This window comes from Nothobranchius furzeri, chromosome 9, assembly GCF_043380555.1.
Source record: "Nothobranchius furzeri strain GRZ-AD chromosome 9, NfurGRZ-RIMD1, whole genome shotgun sequence".
NCBI lineage: Eukaryota > Metazoa > Chordata > Actinopteri > Cyprinodontiformes > Nothobranchiidae > Nothobranchius > Nothobranchius furzeri.
In genome coordinates this window covers 76,132,914-76,152,639 of record NC_091749.1, presented here as the reverse complement: position 1 = coordinate 76,152,639, position 19,726 = coordinate 76,132,914, and the positions used below count along the sequence as shown (strand labels likewise).

At 42.2% G+C, this 19,726-nt stretch overlaps 1 protein-coding gene across 3 annotated transcripts in view; it reads right to left on the bottom strand.

The window, feature by feature from the left end:
- LOC107373711 (signal peptide peptidase-like 2A) overlaps nucleotides 1-19,726 on the bottom strand; it is a 119,806-nt gene that overhangs the window by 48,274 nt on the left and 51,806 nt on the right. For 2 of the 3 annotated variants that reach the window (XM_070555208.1, XM_070555209.1), the window contains exons 7-8: nucleotides 18,649-18,745; nucleotides 18,412-18,513 (exon numbers count right to left, since the gene is read on the bottom strand). The exons of the other annotated variant lie outside the window; for it this stretch is intronic. In XM_070555208.1, the coding sequence (XP_070411309.1) occupies nucleotides 18,412-18,513; nucleotides 18,649-18,745 (199 nt within the window). The remainder of the gene's footprint in view (nucleotides 1-18,411; nucleotides 18,514-18,648; nucleotides 18,746-19,726) is intronic. 3 annotated transcript variants of the gene reach the window in all.

Below are 19,726 nucleotides of genomic sequence, written 5' to 3'. Positions count from 1 at the left end.
CTAATTACTGTAAAAACTGAATGAAAAAAAATCACTGCATATACTCCGGAACAGAGAGTGTGGCTAAAAGCGGACATAAGTAATTATGGGCCTGTCTGCTTAGAGCTCTGTATGGGACACTGTCACTGGGACTTTAACCTCTAAACTTTGCAACAGTGGTTCCCAACCTTTTCTGACTTGTGGAGGCCCTGAGGCATTTTCTCATAACACAAGTACACCTTTAGTCAAACATGTTGACGATTACCCAAAAGTAGAATGTACAACAGATTTTTTTAAATGAAAATATATTGATTAAATCTCCTGAACGCTGAACCACATCTCACTTCCTGTCTGGCTCTGGTTAATTCTTTAAATTTACCAATCTTTATAAAGGGTCCAGACTCCTGTGGGAACTTTCTGAAGCTTTGCATCCACACCGCACCACAGCTGGTGTCAATCCAAAAGGGTTCGAATGAAGGCAACTGGACTTCTTTGGTTTATTGAACACGTTTCCCTTCTCATACGAGGAACTTTGTCAATACTGACTGAAAATGGGAGAGTCAAGCTTAGAAGCTGTAGCTGTCTATTGGGTCAAAATTCTCATTAAGGAAGTAGAAAACTTTACCAAGCACAAAAATGCCATGGACAAGAACATCAAGTTCACCAAGGAAGATGGACACAACAACCAACTGCCCTTCTTGGACTGTGCTGTGCAAATTGAACAAGATGGTAGTCTCAGCATTGAAGTCTACAGGAAACCAACTCACATAGATCAATATCTGCATTTGGACTCACATCACCCACTGGAGCACAAAATGTCAGTCATCAGTACTTTACACCATCGGGCCGAGAACTATATCTTAAAGAGATGCTCAACAGACGTAACTTCTAAAAAAATTGTCAATCTACATAGCAGTTTTGGCTCTTTAAAGGTTATGGCTGAGTGTGTTGACATTACCGATATGTATAAACCTGAACTTTGGCCTGAGGGGGCATTCGTCTGGCGGTTTTACAAACCACGATAGCCCTAATCTTTGGAGTCGAATGTGCTTTCAGCAGCAGTTCGACCTTCTGGTCCTAGCAGATTAGCATGAGGACATCACTTCGGGTGCTCTCTTATAACGGTTGCGGACGGCGTTTGGGCCAGGATGCGTGAGCTAGAGCTTGACATACTGTGGTGGACAGTTTGCTTGAGGAATGTGAAATATTGTGTTTACAAGAAACATTTGTGCCTAAATAGGATCTAGAAAAACTTAACCACCTTAATTATAAATTAACGGGAGTTGGGGAATCAACTACTGACCTCAGCACAGCTATAGTTAGAGGCAGAATACCTGGAGGAGTGGCTGTGCTTTGGGAAAAAGCAAAAGATACAGCAATAAAACCAATCAGATTAGGGTTTGGATTGGTGTATTGGCATACAATACACCTAGAACAACAATAGCTTTGTTATTCTCAATATCTATACTCCTTATGAAACTGCTGAGAATGAAGGGGAATATCTTAATAGGTTGGCCGATATCAATAATACAGGTGCTGGCCAGTAAATTAGAATATCATCAAAAGGTTGAAAATATTTCAGTAATTCCATTCAAAACGTGAAACTTGTACATTATATTCATGCAATGCACACAGACCAATGTATTTCCAATGTTCATTACATTTAAATTTGATATTCATAAGTGACAACTAATGAAAACTCCAAATTTGGTATCTCAAAAAATTAGAATATTCTGAAAAGGCTGAATATAGAAGACACCTGCTGCCACTCTAATCAGCTGATTTACTCAAAACACCTGCAAAGGCCTTTAAAAGGTCCCTCAGTCTTGTTTTGAAGGCACCACAATCATGGGGAAGACTTCTGACTTAACAGCTGTCCAAAAGACAATCATTGACACCTTGCACAAGGAGGGCAAGACACAAAAGGTGATTGCTAAAGAAGCTGGCTGTTCGCAGAGCTCTGTGTCCAAGCACATTAACAGACAGGCGAAGGGACGGAAAAAATGTGGTAGAAAAAAGTGTACAAGCTCTAGGGATAACCGCACCCTGCAGAGAATTGTGACGACAAACCCATTCAAAAATGTGGGGGAGATCCACAAAGAGTGGACTGCAGCTGGAGTCAGCGCTTCAAGAACCACCACGAGGAGACTCATGAAAGACATGGGATTCAGGTGTCGCATTCCGTGTGTCAAGCCATTCTTGAACATGAAACAGCGCAAGAAGCGTCTCGCCTGGGCCAAGGACAAAAAGGACTGGACTGATGCTGAGTGGTCCAAAGTTATGTTTTCTGATGAAAGCAAGTTCTGCATTTCCTTTGGAAATCAAGGACCCAGAGTCTGGAGGAAGAGCGGAGAAGCACAGAATCCACGTTGCATGAGGTCCAGTGTAAAGTTTCCACCGTCAGTGATGGTGTGGGGTGCCATGTCATCTGCCGGTGTTGGCCCATTCTGTTTCCTGAGGTCCAGGGTCAATGCAGCCGTCTACCAGGAAGTTTTAGAGCACTTCATGCTTCCTGCTGCTGACCAACTTTATGGGGATGCAGACTTCACCTTTCAACAGGACTTGGCACCTGCACACAGTGCCAAAACCACCAGCACCTGGTTCAAGGACCATGGTATCCCTGTCCTTGATTGGCCAGCAAACTCGCCTGACCTTAACCCCATAGAAAATCTATGGGGTATTGTGAAGCGGAGGATGCAATACGCTAGACCCAACAATGCAGAGGAGCTGAAGACGACTATCAGAGCAACCTGGGCTCTCATAACACCTGAGCAGTGCCACAGACTGATCGAGTCCATGCCACGCCGCATTACTGCAGTTATTGAGGCAAAAGGAGCCCCGACTAAGTATTGAGTGCTATACATGCACATTCTTTTCATGTTCATTCTTTTCAGTTGGCCAACATTAGAGAAACAAACATTTTTTCATTGGCCTTTAGAATATTCTAATTTTCTGAGATACCAGATTTGATGTTTTCATTGGTTGTCACCTATAAATATCAAAATTAAACATAATAAACATCAGAAATACATTGGTCTGTGTGCATTGCATGAATATAATGTACAAGTTTCACATTTTGAATGGAATTACTGAAATATTTTCAACCTTTTGATGATATTCTAATTTACTGGCCAGCACCTGTATGTGTGTGTTTGCTCTGTCTTCTCCATCCCCAGTGAGTCATGGTGGATGGCTGCTTATACTGAGCCAGGATTCTCTGAAGGTTTCTTCCTGTTAAAAGGAAGTTTTCCTCTCCACTGTCGCTGCATGCTTGCTTAGTATGAGGATTGCTGTAAAGTCACTGACTAGTGTCAATTTACTGGGTCCCTTATATAGGAAACATTACTTCTGATTGGCTTAATGACCTGACCTGTATTGGAATGTTTACTGTGTGAAAGTCCTTGAGAAGACTCTTGTCATGATTTGGCGCTATTTGAATAAACTTGAGTTGAATGGATACATTTATTCAAGACCGCAGTACCTATAGTATATATGTTGTGGGAGACTTCAATGCTGACCTGTCAGATAGTAACTCCCAGTTTGATAATTACTTAACCCAGTTGTGTGAAGATAATAACCTTATTCTATCAAGTAAAGTGTGTTTACCAAAAGACAGCTATACATATATAAGTGAGGCCTGGCATAGTACAGCAGGGCTGGATCACTGCATTAGTACAGCTGATATACATGGAGCTCTGGATAACATGACTCTTAAGTATGGGGTTGCTGTTTCAGATTATATTCCTTTCGCTGTTACTATTAGTATGGAACAACTGCCTGATATAACTGAGGACAATTATGACAGTGATACCGATTTCAGTATAAAATTCAATTGCGCGCACATCCCGCTCTGCCTGTCTCAGATGTAAATCAGCTGACTACCTGGTTCCAGTCCTCCTGTTCCCAGATCTTAGACTCTGTGGCTCCTTTTAAAATCATGCAGCCGAGGCGAAAACCTGAGCCTTGGTTTAATGAGACAACTCGAGAGGCTAGACGGGAGTGCCGCAAGGCTGAGCACAGGTGGAAGAAGGATGGGTTACATGTATCCCATCAGCTTTTAAAGGACTCATGGCACAAATATCAAAGGGTAGTGAAAGACTCTAAAAGTAATTACCTGTCTAACCTGGTGGCCACAAACAAGCATAATCCTCGAGTACTTTTGAAAATGGTTAACTCTGCTCTTCAGCTTCCTCAGACTGATGATATAGAACATCTATTGAGCTATGCAATGACTTTCTGAATTATTTTATCCAAAAGGTGGCTGATATTAGGACAACTATCCCAGTGCCGAATTTGGATCTTTCAGAACCAGTGATTCCTATGGGGGCATTTGACAAAGATATTTTGGCTTATAGTAATAACACAAATCAAAATCTAAATAATATCTTCTTGGCAAAAGAAGCTATTTTGTGCAATAATATCAATTGTAAGAATCTGAAACATAAAGGTAAACTCTGCTCTATGTATGAGGACTTGGTGAATGCTCTATATAAAAGTGGTAATCCATTTGATGTCAAGTGTAAGAAAAAGCAGAAATATAAAGGCAGATCTGGCTGGAGAGAAAATGTCGCTACATATCGAGAGGAAGTTCGTGCAGCTTTTCAACTATGGGACATAATTGGCAGACCCATGCAAGGTTCAGAGTTTGAATGGAAAACGCGAGCAAATGCCAGAGTTAAAAAAATTTTTGGTAAAAGCAGCTTTAAATAAAAGGATCTTTAGCTGTTTTTTAAAAGCGTCCAGACTGTCAATGCTACGTAAGGATAAAGGAATATCATTCCAGAGTCGGAGTGCAACAGTCTGGAAGGAGCGATCACCTCGACTTATATCTGGTCTTTGGAACTTCTAGAAGGTTCTGGTGGGTTAACAAACAGTTCATTAGCAGGGTCCATGTTGAAGAAAGATGTTATATATATATATTCATTAAAAATTGGACATGTTATATTTCCAAATAAAGCTCTTCATTTCAGTCTACTGCACTTAACGGGGGGTGAGGTTGTTTAGTTGAACAGAAACGGGTAAAAATTGACGCTGGATTTAAATTTGATGCTCACATCAATTCTGTGATCCGGTCCAGTTTCTTTCATCTGAGACGCCTTGCAAAAATCAAGCCTATGCTGTCGAGAGCCCAACTGGAGCGGGAACTCCATGCTTTTGTAATTTCTAGGCTTGATTACTGCAACTCTCTATAGGTAGGACTGGGTCAGTGTGAGAACTTTCTGTCTTTCTTTGTGGACAAAGTCAATAAGGTCAGATCTAGCATCTCTCCTTCAGCCAAATCGCCGCCTCTCCCGACTCCAACCAGGCCCATCATCCTAGATAGCTTTGCTCCTGTTTCTTTGCCTGAGTTAACCAAACTAGTTAACTCTATGAAGACCTCTGCATGCCCCCTCCACATCTTACCCTCATCTTTGTTTAAAAGTGCTTTTCAGTCCATCGGTCCCAGCGTGCTCTCCATTATTAATGCTTCTCTGGTTTCTGGTCAGGTCCCTGCTTACTTTAAGAACGCTGTACTCCACCCGCTTCTTAAAAAACCGAGTCTCGACCCCTCTCTCCATAGCAGCTTCAGACCCATCTCTAAACTTCCGTTCATCTACAAGATCTTGGAAAAGGTTGTGGCTAAACAACTCACAGCTGCTCTTGATGAACATAACATCTATGATAGCTTCCAGTCAGGTTTTCGTAGAGCTCATTCTACTGAAACAGCTCTTCTTAGGGTCTCTAATGACCTTCTGACTCACAGTGATGCAGGGGACTGTTCTGTTCTGGTCCTGCTGGACCTGACTGCAGCCTTTGACACTGTTGACCGTTACCTGCTACTGGAGAGGCTGAGAGACTGGGTAGGCCTATCAGGATCTGCTCTGGAGTGGTTCTCCTCTTATCTCTCTGAGCGCTCCTTTTCTGTGGCCGTCTCCAAGTTTAGGTCCTCCACCACCTCTCTTACCCATGGTGTCCCACAAGGTTCTGTGCTGGGAACTCTGCTCTTCCTCCTCTACCTGCTTCCTCTTCAGCACATCCTGAGCTCCTTCAAAGGAATCTCCTACCATCTTTATGCAGAAGACATCCAACTGTACATCTCCTTTAAGTCCCATGAGATGTCTAAGCTGCAGCTGTTACACACCTGCTTAGACTCTATCAAAACCTGGATGGTGGGAGCTTTCTTCAGCTGAATGAAGATAAGACTGAGATCCTCATCTGTGCCCCAGACAAGCTGGTTCCCAAAGTCAGAGACTCTCTTGGTCAGCTTGCTTCTCACACCAAACCTTCTGTCAGGAATATTGGCATGACCTTTGACCCAGCTCTCACCCTGGATTCTCATGTCAGTTCTCTTGTTGGCTCTTCCTTCTTCCATCTCAGGAACAGGCACGTGCGGGGGGGTGCTTGAGCACATGCCCCTTGTCCGAAGTGCCCAGAGTGCCCTTTTTCCGGTTGTTCGTCAGATTTTACCGTACAAAACTGTTATACTGTGATACAAATCGGGCACTAGGACCATGCGGAGGCAGCCGCCTCAAGCTGAAGGCTATTTTCCCTTAAACCCGCCTACAAGCTCACTGATTGGCTCTGCCGCATCATACTAACGTGTGATTGGTTGTCCTTGCTGTCGCTCTACCTTGTAGCCATGGAGACGACAGACCAGTGTTTTCCCGGCGGACAGGAGTCTGCGTTCATCTACCTGTAAGTTTTTTTTCTGCCTGCTTCACGTCAGCTGGATGGATTTTAATATCAGAGCTTTTGTTTACGTGTGTTTGAGTCCGTGGCTAGTGTGTGTGGAGCAGAGTCAGGTAGCTGCATGTCTGGGACAGAAAATGAGACGAGAGAGAGACTTCTCCTGAAGTGTTGCAGAAACTCACAAAGAATCACGGATGTGTCTCACTCTAGATTCTCCGGTTCATAACTTCTGAATTACTAATCGAATAAAAATAATTCAAACGGTTTCTAAAAGTACATAAAACGAGCTTTCCAACGAGGTATTACATGATGTAATTCATGTTACTCCAAAAATCACTATTAGAGGGAAACCAGCTTTGCAGCGTCACAGAAAGAAACGGAGCGAACCGCGACGGGACAGCGAGAACCGAAGGGAGGAGACAGTCTGATCATTTCATCAGCAGCTTTTATAAAGTTATGGAAACAAACGTCACAAATAAAATCCACCTGGTTGGTCAGGTGTCCCAGAAGGCTGTTTCTGTAGATGGTGACATGAGGAGGGACAGATTAAAGTCACACTGGTTTTTATTTGAACACACAACTGTTTACTAAATGATTCAGCTTCATTCCAGCATTATTTATACGTACAATAAATATTTATTTAGCTGAAAATATCATTTTATCAGTGCAGAATTTTATTAGTTGGCTTTTTGTAATGAAATGTTTAGATTTAACCTTTTATCTGCTTATTGGTCTTCATAATGCTGGTAGAACAGCAGCGTCTCTTCTTCCTCCGCAAACTAAGAAGAGCAAGAGCACCAGCCCCCATCCTGTACACTTTCTACAGAGGCACCATTGAGAGCATCCTGTCGTGCGGCATCACTGTGTGGTTCGGAGCCTGCAACGTTTCCTGCCTTAAAACCCCCCAACGTATAGTGAGAGCAGCAGAGAAGGTAATTGGGGTCTCTCTCCCCTCCCTACCAGACATTTACAGCGCCCGCCTCACAAAAAAGGCCCTTCGCATTGCGGCTGATCCCACTCACCCAATGCAAAGCCTCTTCGAGCTGCTGCCGTCAGGGAGGAGACTGCGGAGTCTCAAGGCCAGGACCAACAGACTGAAGGACAGCTTTATCCATCAGGCAGTTAGGAAGCTAAACTCCCTCCCGGCTCTCCCACCTCTCCTCTCTTTTCCCCCACAGTCTCTCTGAACTTGGTTACTGTTTTTATACTAAATGTTTATTTTCTATCTAGCGAGAGTTTGAGAGTAATGTAATTTAATTTCTCTGTATGTCCTGTACATGTGGCAGAAGTGACAATTAAACTGACTTTGACTTGAAATGTAGCTACAGCTGTGAAGTAGCCCATGAGTGTTATTTGATGATACCTAGTATTTATTTTACTGTATCCCGTTCTCTGGACCAGAGCGTAGACCTGTGGTCACAGACAGGCTGGAGTCATTAAACTGGTTAACATGAGGTCAGGGGTCACACTGTTTTCTGAGGGTTTGCAACACAGTTCTGAGTTTAAATACCGGTAGGTCTTTTGACACAGTTTGCTCAAGTCATTTAGAAGTACCTGTTTAGTAATAAACTTCTCCTCTGAGGAGCTTTGTCAGTTCTAACTGGAATATGGGAGAGTCAAGCTCATAAGCTGTAGCTGTCTGTTGTTATTTAAAGAGCAGAAACTACTCTGAGTACCCCGCCTCTCCATCTCCTGATGAGTCATTAGCCTCTATTGATGGTGAGTCATCGTGTTGATTAGATGCAGGAAGGTGTGACCTAGACTGAAACTGAATGAGATAAAAAAAAAAGTTCTAATCTTTTAAACAACGCTGTTGGTCCTCTTGGTCCTTGTTCTGGTTTTCTAAAACCCGGTGTTAAAAACCTTGGTGTGTTTTTAGATGGTTCTTTTAATCTTCACAGACAGGTGAGTGCAGTGGTCCAATCAGGTTTTAGCAAAGGTGAAGCCATACATTCCTGCTAATGTCCTCGAACATGTCATCCACCTGTTCGTGTCTTGCTGATTGGACGACTGCAACTCCCAGTATTCTGGCCTGGACCAGTCCTCCCCACACCGACTTCAGCTGGTCCAAAATGCAGCGGCCCGCTTGCTGACTGGAACCAGCAAGTGGGATCACATAACCCCGGTTCTGACCTCTCTCCATTGGCTTCTCGTCTCTTACAGGATCCGTTTCAAAATTTTACTTTTTGTTTTTAAATCCCTTCATGGCCTGGCCCCAGTTTACATCTCTGAGCTGCTGTCCGCTTACGTCCCTGCCAGAACCATGAGGTCCAGCTCTCAAGCTCGTTTAACAGTTCCAAAAACCCGCCACAAGACTCGCGGCGACAGAGCGTTCTCTGTGGTTGGGCCCAAACTGTGGAACAAGCTACCTCTCAACATCAGGACCACACAGAATCTAGAGCATTTTAAATCCCTTCTTAAGACACGATTTTTTGATTTGGCTTTTATTGCAGGCTGACCTCAGCATCTTAATAGTTTTTAACAGTTTTTATTATAGATTGTGACTAGGGATGCACCGATGGATCGGCATTTGATCGTAATCGGCCGATAGCGCCCCTATCGGTTTTGATCGGAATTTTCAAAATAGATCAAAGCAGACCGATCAGGTAGGGTTGTCACGGTAACCAGTGTAGCGGTAAACCCCTGTAAAAAAAAAAAAGGTTGACAATAATAATAACCGTCTTGTTTTTGAAAATACTATATAACCTCGGTGGGTTACCGTGGCTGCGGTGTAGGCGCGGTGACTCTTACCAGCCACCGTATCATCGGCTGAAGTCGCCAGCGGCACATGCGCACTTTGTTGTTTACAACCAAAACTTTCTTGAAGCTAAAGCTGAAATAATGGCTAAAGGAGGAGACGGCAGCGCTCAGGAGGACATTTTTATCCCTCAAAGAAGACAAAGTGGGAAGTACGGGCATCTTTTGGATATTTGAAGAATGCCGAGGGAGTTTATAGAAGACGGCTATCCTGTTTGCAGCACGTGCAGAAAAAGTGTCTGTGAAAGGCAGCAACGCTTCAAATCTCATGACACATCTGCGTGACCATCACCCACAACTCTACAGTCAATGCAAGGCAAGCTAACGTTAGCGTTTTAGCTAAAATGCGTGATCCGGCATCATCCACCTGCCAGTCACTCCATCTGCCTGCATGCAACGTACACAAACGTATGCGAAACGAACACCACATCCAACGTCATTTCCACTTATCCCATTCAATCAGTTTATCAAGTTAGCGGTTAGCTTCGTGTTTAAACTAGCGGTGAAATGTGGCGGTTTTTAACTGGAGTCAGCCAGCCTTTCAAAAGAAAACTCGTCGAACTGGAAGAAAAACCACCAGGACCAGTGGCAACCAGAAGATTTTGTGAAGAGTGGCGAACCGGAGATGGCGGAGTCGTGAGACAATGGCTACATTATGATGGCCACGTAGCGTTGCTGCTTTTCACAGACAACTGTCCCTCGGCATTCTTCAGATATCCAAAAAATGTCCATACTTCCGACTTTGTCTTCTTTGAGGGATAATAAATGTCTCGAGTGCCGTCTTCTCCTTTGGCCATTATTTCAGCTTTAGCTTAAAGAAAGTTTTGGTCGTAAACAACAAAGTGCGCATGTGCCGCCGGCAACTTCAGCAGATGATACGGTGGCTGGTAAGGGTCACCGCGCCTACACCGCAGCCACGGTAATCCACCGAGATAATATATATTTTTTAAAACAAGACGGTTATTATTATTGTCTACTTTTTTTTTACCAGGGTTTACTGCTACACCGGTTACCGTGACAACCCTAGCCCTGACACACTTTCAGATGTTCTCATGATGCAGCTGTGTCCTCCAGAGATCAAGGACTATAGGACCCAAATGAGGCTGTAATGCTTTGGCACAAAGACGGTGTCAGAAGCAGGAGGCCAGACTTCATGGACAGAGAAAACAAGGAGTCTGACTAGATTTCAATGAAAGAGTTCATAAAAACATCTCTAAAACTAAATAAATAAATAGTAAAAATGACAAAAGAATTGTTTTTCTTATTAATTTATGTTTTAATTATTTTGACACTCTGTTTGGAATCAACATAATATAGAATAACATGCTTTAGGTGGATCTAAATCATTTAGAATTTTGGCCGGTAGATTTTCATCATCTACCAGCCAACTTGGCCGGTGAGTAAAAAATTTAATTTCGGACCCTGGCTACGTGTAATAAATGTAGCATTTTTGTGGCTTTGGAGGCGAGGGTGTCGGAATTGGAGTCCCGGCTCCGCACTGTTGAAAAACCCGTAAACAGCCGTAGCTACTTAGCTAGCGCGGGGCTAACTAGCTCAGAACCACCTTGTAGCGATCCTCCAGCAGAACCCGAGCAGCCGGGACCTCAGGCCGGCTGGGTGACGGTACGCAGGAAGGATAGAACCCAGCCCGTGGGCCACCACCAACCCGTCCACGTTTCTAATAGATTATCCCCGCTCAGTGACGCACCCACTGACAAGCCGACTCTGATCATTGGCAGCTCCATAGTCAGAAACGTGGCATTAGAGACTCCAGCAACCATAGTTAAATGTTTACCTGGGGCCAGAGCGGGCGACATTAAATCTTACCTGAAACTGCTGGCTAAGGATAAGCGTAAATACAGTAAGATTGTTATTCACGCTGGCAGTAACGACACCCGGTTACGCCAATCGGAGGTCACTAAAATTAATGTTGCTTCGGTGTGTAAGTTTGCCAAAACAATGTCGGACTCCGTAATTTTCTCTGGCCCCCTGCCTGATCGGACCAGTGACGACATGTTTAGCTGCATGCTGTCCTTCAACCGCTGGCTGTCTAGGTGGTGTCCTGAAAACAACGTGGGCTACATTGATAATTGGAAAACTTTTTGGAGAAAACCTGGTCTGATGCGGAGAGACGGCATCCATCCCTCTTTGGATGGTGCAGCTCTTCTTTCTAGGAACATGGCCAGTTTTATTAGTCCTCCATGACAACCCAGGGTCCAGACCAGGAAGCAGAGTCGTAGTTTAACCCACCCCTCTGCAGCTTCTGTACTGTTACCCACCCACTACCCCATAGAGACAGTGTCCTGCCCACGGCCAAAACCACACAGATTAAATATCAGGCTTAATAAAGCAAATCATGGAAATCTCATAAATATTAGAACAAATTCAACTGAGCAGAAAACTAGAAAAATTAAATGTGGGTTGTTGAACATTAGATCCATTTTTTCTAAGACTTTGTTAGTTAATGACTTGATTTGTGATAATCAGATCTCTTTGCTCTCTCTCACAGAATCCTGGCTGCAGCAAGAGGACTATGTTAGCTTAAACGAGTCGACTCCTTTAAATTATTTAAATCATCATATTGCTCGAGGTACAGGGCGAGGAGGAGGAGTGGCAACCATTTTTCATTCAGACTTATTAATCAGTCCCTTACCAATTAATAGTTACAGTTCGTTCGAACATCTTATTCTTAGTTTTCCTAATCCAGATTGCAAAACTGTAAAACCACTCTTGTTTGTAGTTTTATATCGTCCACCAGGCCCTTACTCTGAGTTTTTGGATCAGATCTCTGATTTTTATCTGATTTGGTGCTAAATACTGATAAGGTCATTGTAGTGGGGGATTTCAACATTCATGTGGACATTGAAAATGATTGCCTCAATTTAGCCTTTAGTAATATCTTAGACTCAATAGAGCTCCGGGAGTTGACGTCACTTCTCCTGGCATGCAACAGTTCAAATCGAAACGGCGCCATATTGGCAGGCAGAAGACCGCAGCTGGACTATTTGTTATTGTCAGAAAACTCAATCAAACGGGAAATATGGTAGATTCCTGTTGTGCCCCAGGATGCAGAACAAACGCGGACGACATAAGGAATGAGCCATCTACAGGATTCCCCAAGATCCGGAGCGCCGCAAACGTTGGATCATTGTAATAAAACGCGTTAGTGACCGGGCTGAAATTAAACTGTGGGATCCCGAGAGTAAAAGTTTTCACGTATGCAGCGACCACTTCATATCAGGTACTTAAACCAACGTTTCCTCAACTGTGTATGGTATTTATTTTAAATGCTTTTATTACGATTCTTAGTGGGCTTCCTAAACTTATTTTGGCGTGGCATTTTCTTTCTCATTACTCATAGTAACAAGTAAACGTCACGTAAAACGTTGCCTTGTGAGTTCTGCGTGCTGCCGTTTACGTGTTTTTTGATCACAGCAATTAACCTGCTAAGCTGTATTTCATTTTTAAGCAATGGTTGATCAATTGTCAGATCACACATAAAAAGCACTTTGGATTGCTATTATCTGTCTCACTGAGACAGATCTCAGACAGATCCTGAGATGCTCCTGCCTGACATATTTATTTTATTCACGGAAAAAAAACTAGTGACTTCTCTTGGCGTTCAGTTTATACATTCAAACAGCACAGCACTCTATTTAAACTACTTACATGTAAATCTGCTATTTGTTCATCCATCCATCCATTTTCATCCGTGTATCCGGAGTCGGGATGCGGGGGCAGTAGCGTCGAGAGGCCCAGACTTCCCTCTCCCCAGCCGCCTGGGCCAGCTCCTCTGGGGGAATCCCAAGGGGTTCCCTGGCCAGGTCCGGTAAGAAGTCCGCTCCGACAGCTTCTGGTGTTTTTAAAAAGTATCCCAGGGGCACGGTAAGTGTCGGAGATGTTTAGTCTATTTAATTTCTGACTATATAAAACGATTTCTTTGGTTTTAAAGTGTGAAGTAAATTCCGACGAAGTAAAATCCAAGCTGATCCCGTTCACGTTCATGGTTACGACCCGTGTTTGTTTACCTTCTTTTACCTGCCAATATGACGTCTACTAACTGAGAGTCACGTGGGGTCCGGAGCTCTATTGGTTTTACTCAAAGAATACATAGCTCCACCCACTCCTGCCATCATACATTGGACCTTGTGCTGACTTATGGCACTGAGTGTGAGGAAATAATCTTTCCACATAATCCAGTCCTCTCGGACCACTTTCTGATAACCTTTGAGTTTATAATAACTGAGTTCTCGAGACATGAATGTAAATTTCACTATAGTCGGTCTCTATCTGACAACGCAGTTGCGTCTTTTAAATCAACTGTTCCATCTTTACTGTCCTCAGCATCTCAGAGGCACGTAGCAGACGGCAATATTTTCAGTTCTAGCCCCTCACAAATTGATGCCTTAGTTCATCATGTTACTTCCTCTTTACGTGTGGCATTAGATGACGTTGTCCCTTTAAAAAAGAAAGTAATTAGGGACAGGAAGTTGGCTCCCTGGTTTAATTCTCATTTACGAGCCTTAAAACAAAACACTAGGAAATTGGAGAGAACATGGTGCTCTACGCATCATGAGGAGGCCTACCTATCCTGGAAAAATAGTCTTGAGCTTTATAAACATAAGCTTCAACAAACTAGAACTGCTTATTTCTCAGCATTAATTGAGGAGAATAAGCATAATCCTAAATTTCTTTTCAGTACAGTTGCTAAACTTACACAGAATCATAGCTCTGAGCCATCTATTCCCTTAGCCCTCAGCAGCAATGACTTCATGGGATTTTTTACAAGTAAAATTAATTCTATTTGAAACAAAATCTTTAGCATCCTCCCTAATGCGATTTCTTCTTCCTCAGTAAGTGAGGCAACATCAGAGGTGACTGTAGAACCTCATCTGTGCTTGAACCGTTTTGATCCAGTTGAGCTTTCAGAGTTATCAAAAATATTAGCTTCATCTAAACCTTCAACTTGCATTTTGGATCCAATCCCAACCAAATTATTTAAAGAAGCATTTCCTTTGGTTACTGCCCCCATTCTAGATATAATCAATCTATCCTTAGTAAATGGATATGTACCACAGGATTTTAAGGTTGCTGTAATCAAACCTTCACTTAAGAAGCCTTCTCTGGATACAGATGACCCAATGAATTATAGACCAATATCTAACCTTCCATTTTTATCCAAAGTCCTGGAGAAAATAGTGGCCATCCAAGTATGTGAGCATTTAAACACTAATGCTCTGTTTGAGGAATTTCAGTCTGGTTTTAGAGAGTATCACAGCACTGAAACTGCATTAGTGAGAGTTACAAATGATATTCTCATGGCCTCAGATAAGAATCTTGTGTCTGTTCTAGTCTTGTTAGATCTCAGTGCTGCCTTTGACACAGTTGATCACAATGTTTTTTTAGAAAGACTTGAACATGTTGTAGGGATCAAAGGAGCAGCGCTAGGCTGGTTTAAATCCTACCTGTCTGACAGATTTGATTTTGTAAATGTACATGACAAATCGTCTTCATACTCCAGGGTTACTTGTGGAGTACCACAGGGTTGAGTGCTTGGACCAATTATTTTTACTATATATATGCTCCCAATTGGTAAAATCATTAGACAGCATGGGATAAACTTCCACTGTTATGCTGACACTCAGCTATATTTATCCATTAACCCTGATGAACCTAATCGGTTGGGTAGATTACAGGCTTGTCTTGAGGATATAAGAAAATTGGATGACTCTCAACTTTTTGCTTTTAAATCAAGACGGAAGTTCTTATCTTTGGACCAGAAATCCAGAAAAGGAAATCGCTTAGCCAGTCGTCTGACCTGAATGGCATTACATTAATCTCAGAGAACAAAGTAAGGAACCTTGGTGTTATCTTTGACCAGGACATGTCATTCAAATCCCAGGTTAAACAGGTTTGTAGGATTTCCTTTTTCCACCTTCGGAATATTGCTAAGATTAGAAGCATCCTTTCCAGGAGTGATGCTGAAAAACTAGTTTATGCATTTATTACATCAAGACTGGATTACTGTAATCCATTACTCTCAGGAAGTCCACAGAACGTAGTTAAAAGTCTTCAGCTTGTCCAAAATGCTGCAGCTAGAGTTCTGATGAGGATTAAAAAGAGAGATCATATCTCTCCTGTCTTAGCTTCCCTACATTGGCTACCTGTTAAATTCAGAATAGATTTTAAGATCCTTCTTCTCACATATAAAGCTCTTAATAATCAAGCTCCATCATACATCAGTGTTCTGATTGTTCCATACGTTCCTAACCAAGCACTTCGCTCTCAGACTGCAGGTCTACTGGTGGTTCCCAGAATATCTAAAATTAGGATGGGAGGCAGATCTTTTAGTTATCAGGCTCCTCTCCTGTGGAACCAGCTCCCAGATTTAGTCCGTGAGGCAGACACTTTGTCTACTTTTAAGAATAGGCTTAAAACATTTTTATTTGATAGGGCCTATGGTTAAAATCTGATGTTAGCCTAAATCTGGACAAGTGGGGGAGTAGAGGGAGGTGGAGTGTACAGTCGGTAAAGACGGCTCTCCCTTGCCCTGCCTCCAACATGCCTCCATCTAAATAGGATAGATTATCTTGAGTTATCTCTGTAGTTATGCTGCTATAGGCTTAGACTGCTGGAGGATACACTGACCACTTTCCACACTCTACTGCTTTATTCTACAGTCTGCTCTTTAACTGCATTATTTTCTGCTATTTCAGCTGTTAACTTTATTTTCTCTCTAAGTGTTTTTCTCCCCAGAAGAAGCTACAACGATGTTCTGCTGAGCTGTGGTGGCCTCATGGAGGGGGCTATCGTCTAGCACACTGCTGCTAACCACTTAAACATTCTCCCTCTCCTGATAAAAACTTTTTGCTTTCCTTGACGTTGGATGTGCTACTACTAGTTTATCAGTTTAATTATAGATCCACTAGGACAAATACAATAAAGTTTATCTCTCACCAAATAGAATATTTACTAAAACGTCACAATGTAACTATAGACACATTATTGTGTGTGTGTGTGTGTGTGTGTGTGTGTGTGTGTGTGTGTGTGTGTGTGTGTGTGTGTGTGTGTGTGTGCGTGCGTGTGTGTGTGTGCTCTGTCCTCTCGATCCCCAGTGAGTCGTGGAGGATGGCTGCTTATACTGAGCCAGGATTCTCTGGAGGTTTCTTTCTGTTAAAAGGGAGATTTCCTCTCCACTGTTGCTTTATGCTTGCTTAGTATGAGGATTGCTGTATAGTCACTGACACTAGTCAGTGACTTGAAGCAATTTGCTGGGTTCCTTATATAGGAAACATTATTTCTGATTGGCTTAATGAACTGACCTGAATTGGAATGTTTATTATGTGAAGTGCCTTGAGACGACTCTTGTCGTGATTTGGCGCTTTATAAATAAACTTGAATTGAATTGAGACAGTTCTTTGGTGTGTAATAGAGAAATAAGTTTGCATCAAAAAGGCAGAGAATGAAGGGTTTAATCTTAAAAACATTTTTATTTTTATTTCTTTTTTGTGAGGGAGATGTATCGGCCATTATATCGGCTATCGGCCTTTGTTAAAAGTTTTATATCGGTATTGGTCCCAAAAAAAGCATATCAGTCGGGCTCTAATGTTTAGCCGCATGCTGTTCTTCAATCGTTGGTTGTCTAGGTGGTGTCCTGAAAACAACATGGGCTACATTGATAATTGGAAAACTTTTGGGAAAACCTGGTCTGATGCGAAGAGACGGCATCCATCCCGCTTTGGATGGAGCAGCTCTTCTTTCTAGGAATAAGAGCGTTATGTCGTCGGTCGCTGCGAGCCAGAAGTAAACAGAGCAGCATGGTAGAAAGAACGCACGCTAAAGCTTGGGTCCACTTCACTAAATGTGTTGGGTAACTGGGTGATGACGAAACCAGCTACAACGATCTAAGTGAGACATCCTCATCTTAATCTGCTCCGGTAGGTAAATAAAATGTTTAAGATAACGGTAGCTTGATATGTTAGCTTCCGTTTCGCTAATGGTGCGTTCACTTTCTCCTCTGAACCCCGAATTTCCAACTAGAAGAACATGAACGCGCTCTAAAGTTTGGCTTCACTTTACTAAATGCGACGGGTGACTGGGTGAAGATGAAACCAGCGACAACGATCTAAGTGTGAGGCATCATCGTTTTAATCTGCTCCAGCAGTTAAATAAACTGTTTAAGATAACGTTAGCTTGATAAATTAACTTCCATTGCCACTATTGTTATCAGCTAATGGTGCGTTCACTTTCTCCTCGGAAATTCTAACTTCCCAGTAGGAAAAATCAAATGGCAAAAGGAATGAAGATACACAGTAAATTTAGTTCACAGTAAAGATGTTTGCTTCTGTTTAATTATCAGCTTATAAAACTACAAGGACGATGTTAAAATACAAACAGTTGAATGTTATTTATCATGATATTTATCAAATATGGTTATATATTTAGAAAAATATGTATTTAATTATAAAAGAGAATTAGAATATTAAACACTCAGAAGTATCGAAAATTGGCACCGTTACCGGTATCGATACCTAGGTACAGGAAATTAGTACCGAATCGATTCAAATGTCAAAGGTACCCATCCCTAGTCAGAAGAAGTTTTGCATCGATGCAGCTTTTCAGTTTTGCAATGAAGGTTTGAACTTGAAGGATGGTTCTGCATCTGCTTTGCCCGGCCAAGCCAAGCAAGTAAGCACTGAACAACCAAAAACCCTTTGGATGAATACGATTCACGTGAACGCTATATTTGGCTTCAAAAACGGAAATTTTTGCTGAAAGCGATAAGTTTGCAGGCATGTATAATGTTATTATTATTATGGGGTTCAGCAAATAAAACAACGTTGACCCTAACTTACCTAAAACGAGAATAGAAAATCTGTTTTATGTTAGAGAGAAAAATATATACTTTCACCAGGAAACAGGCAAACAGAAACAAGACAAGTGTGTGTGTGTGTGTGTGTGTGTGTGTGTGTGTGTGTGTGTGTGTTGTGTTGAGCTATTAAATACCTGTCCTCATTTCTGTACACTCCCCAGATCACAGCAATGGTTATGCACACAGCAGCCAGAAGGACAGACCTCACAGAGAAGCTCCTGTTTCGGACAGAAACACTAAAAATAGAAATAAAAAATATTTAACTCAAACAAATGTGGTCTGTCACATGGGGAAGATTGCTCGCTTGGTCCCGCGTGCACACACCCATCTGAATGTGTGTGTTTTTTTTTTGGCAGGAATAAAATGACTACCTTAAAGAGTTACAACCAATCAGATCCATCACAGCATCCAGACAGCTGAAGAGCGCCGAGGCAGATGCAAAGCAGAAAATGGCAATAATGACGTAAACTGGAAAAGAAAGCAACAGATGCAGGTCATAATTTGGGCTTGACACAATTAGATTTTTTTGGGTACCAGTTAACAATACCTGGTTTTAAGTCATTTCAAGAATAAAAACTTTTTAAAATGTTTTTCTTGTGTTTAACGAATGAAATATAAACATGCAGTATAGAGAAGAGGTAAACAAAAACTAAAAACATAGAAAACACGAATCGCTGCAGAGAAATGATCCCGATAACACCTCCAGAGTAAGCTTGTGGACTTGGGTCTACTTCTTGTTGCAGTAGAAGACGGGTTGTGCTTCGGCTCACAGATGAATGCCATGAACAACAAGATTCTTTATTGAATTGCTGAGATTTCCATGTTATGCTTAACAAATCTGATCACAGATGTTACATTTACTGTTCATGTCCACAAACCTGTGTCTTAAGCCTGGATCACACAGCGTGATTTGCGGCCGTCTTAGCCAAATCCTACGTCGGGGGCCAAATCGTGTAAAAAACGGTGAACTATGGGTGATTTGCATATCTGTGGTCGTCCAGTCAGTCCGGGTCTGCGACAGCTTTTTGAGCCTTCTCACAACCCAAATCAGTCTCAGACAGCCAACAAGCATGCGTGAAAACCTATGCTTCTGGTGTAACGATTTGTAAGTGGTTATTTCTAATAAACTGTCTATAGAATATAAAGGTATTGAATAAAATGTAATAGTCCATAACAATATTGAGCCTTTAATATTTGATTGATGAAGAAACTAAGGTTAACTCATTGACTGCCAATGTCAACTAAAGTTGTCATTTTTTATCCAACCGTTCACTGCCAGTGATGACTTAAGTTGTCATTTGCACATTTTTTACTGTTTGGGCATCAGAACGAGCCCCTGCGCCGAGAGAACAAACATCTCAGCTCTAAAGCTGATCTTCAACCGCATATGTCACACATCACATGATCAGGGAGCAGAAAATCCATGTTAGGAGATCGCTTTGGGCCATT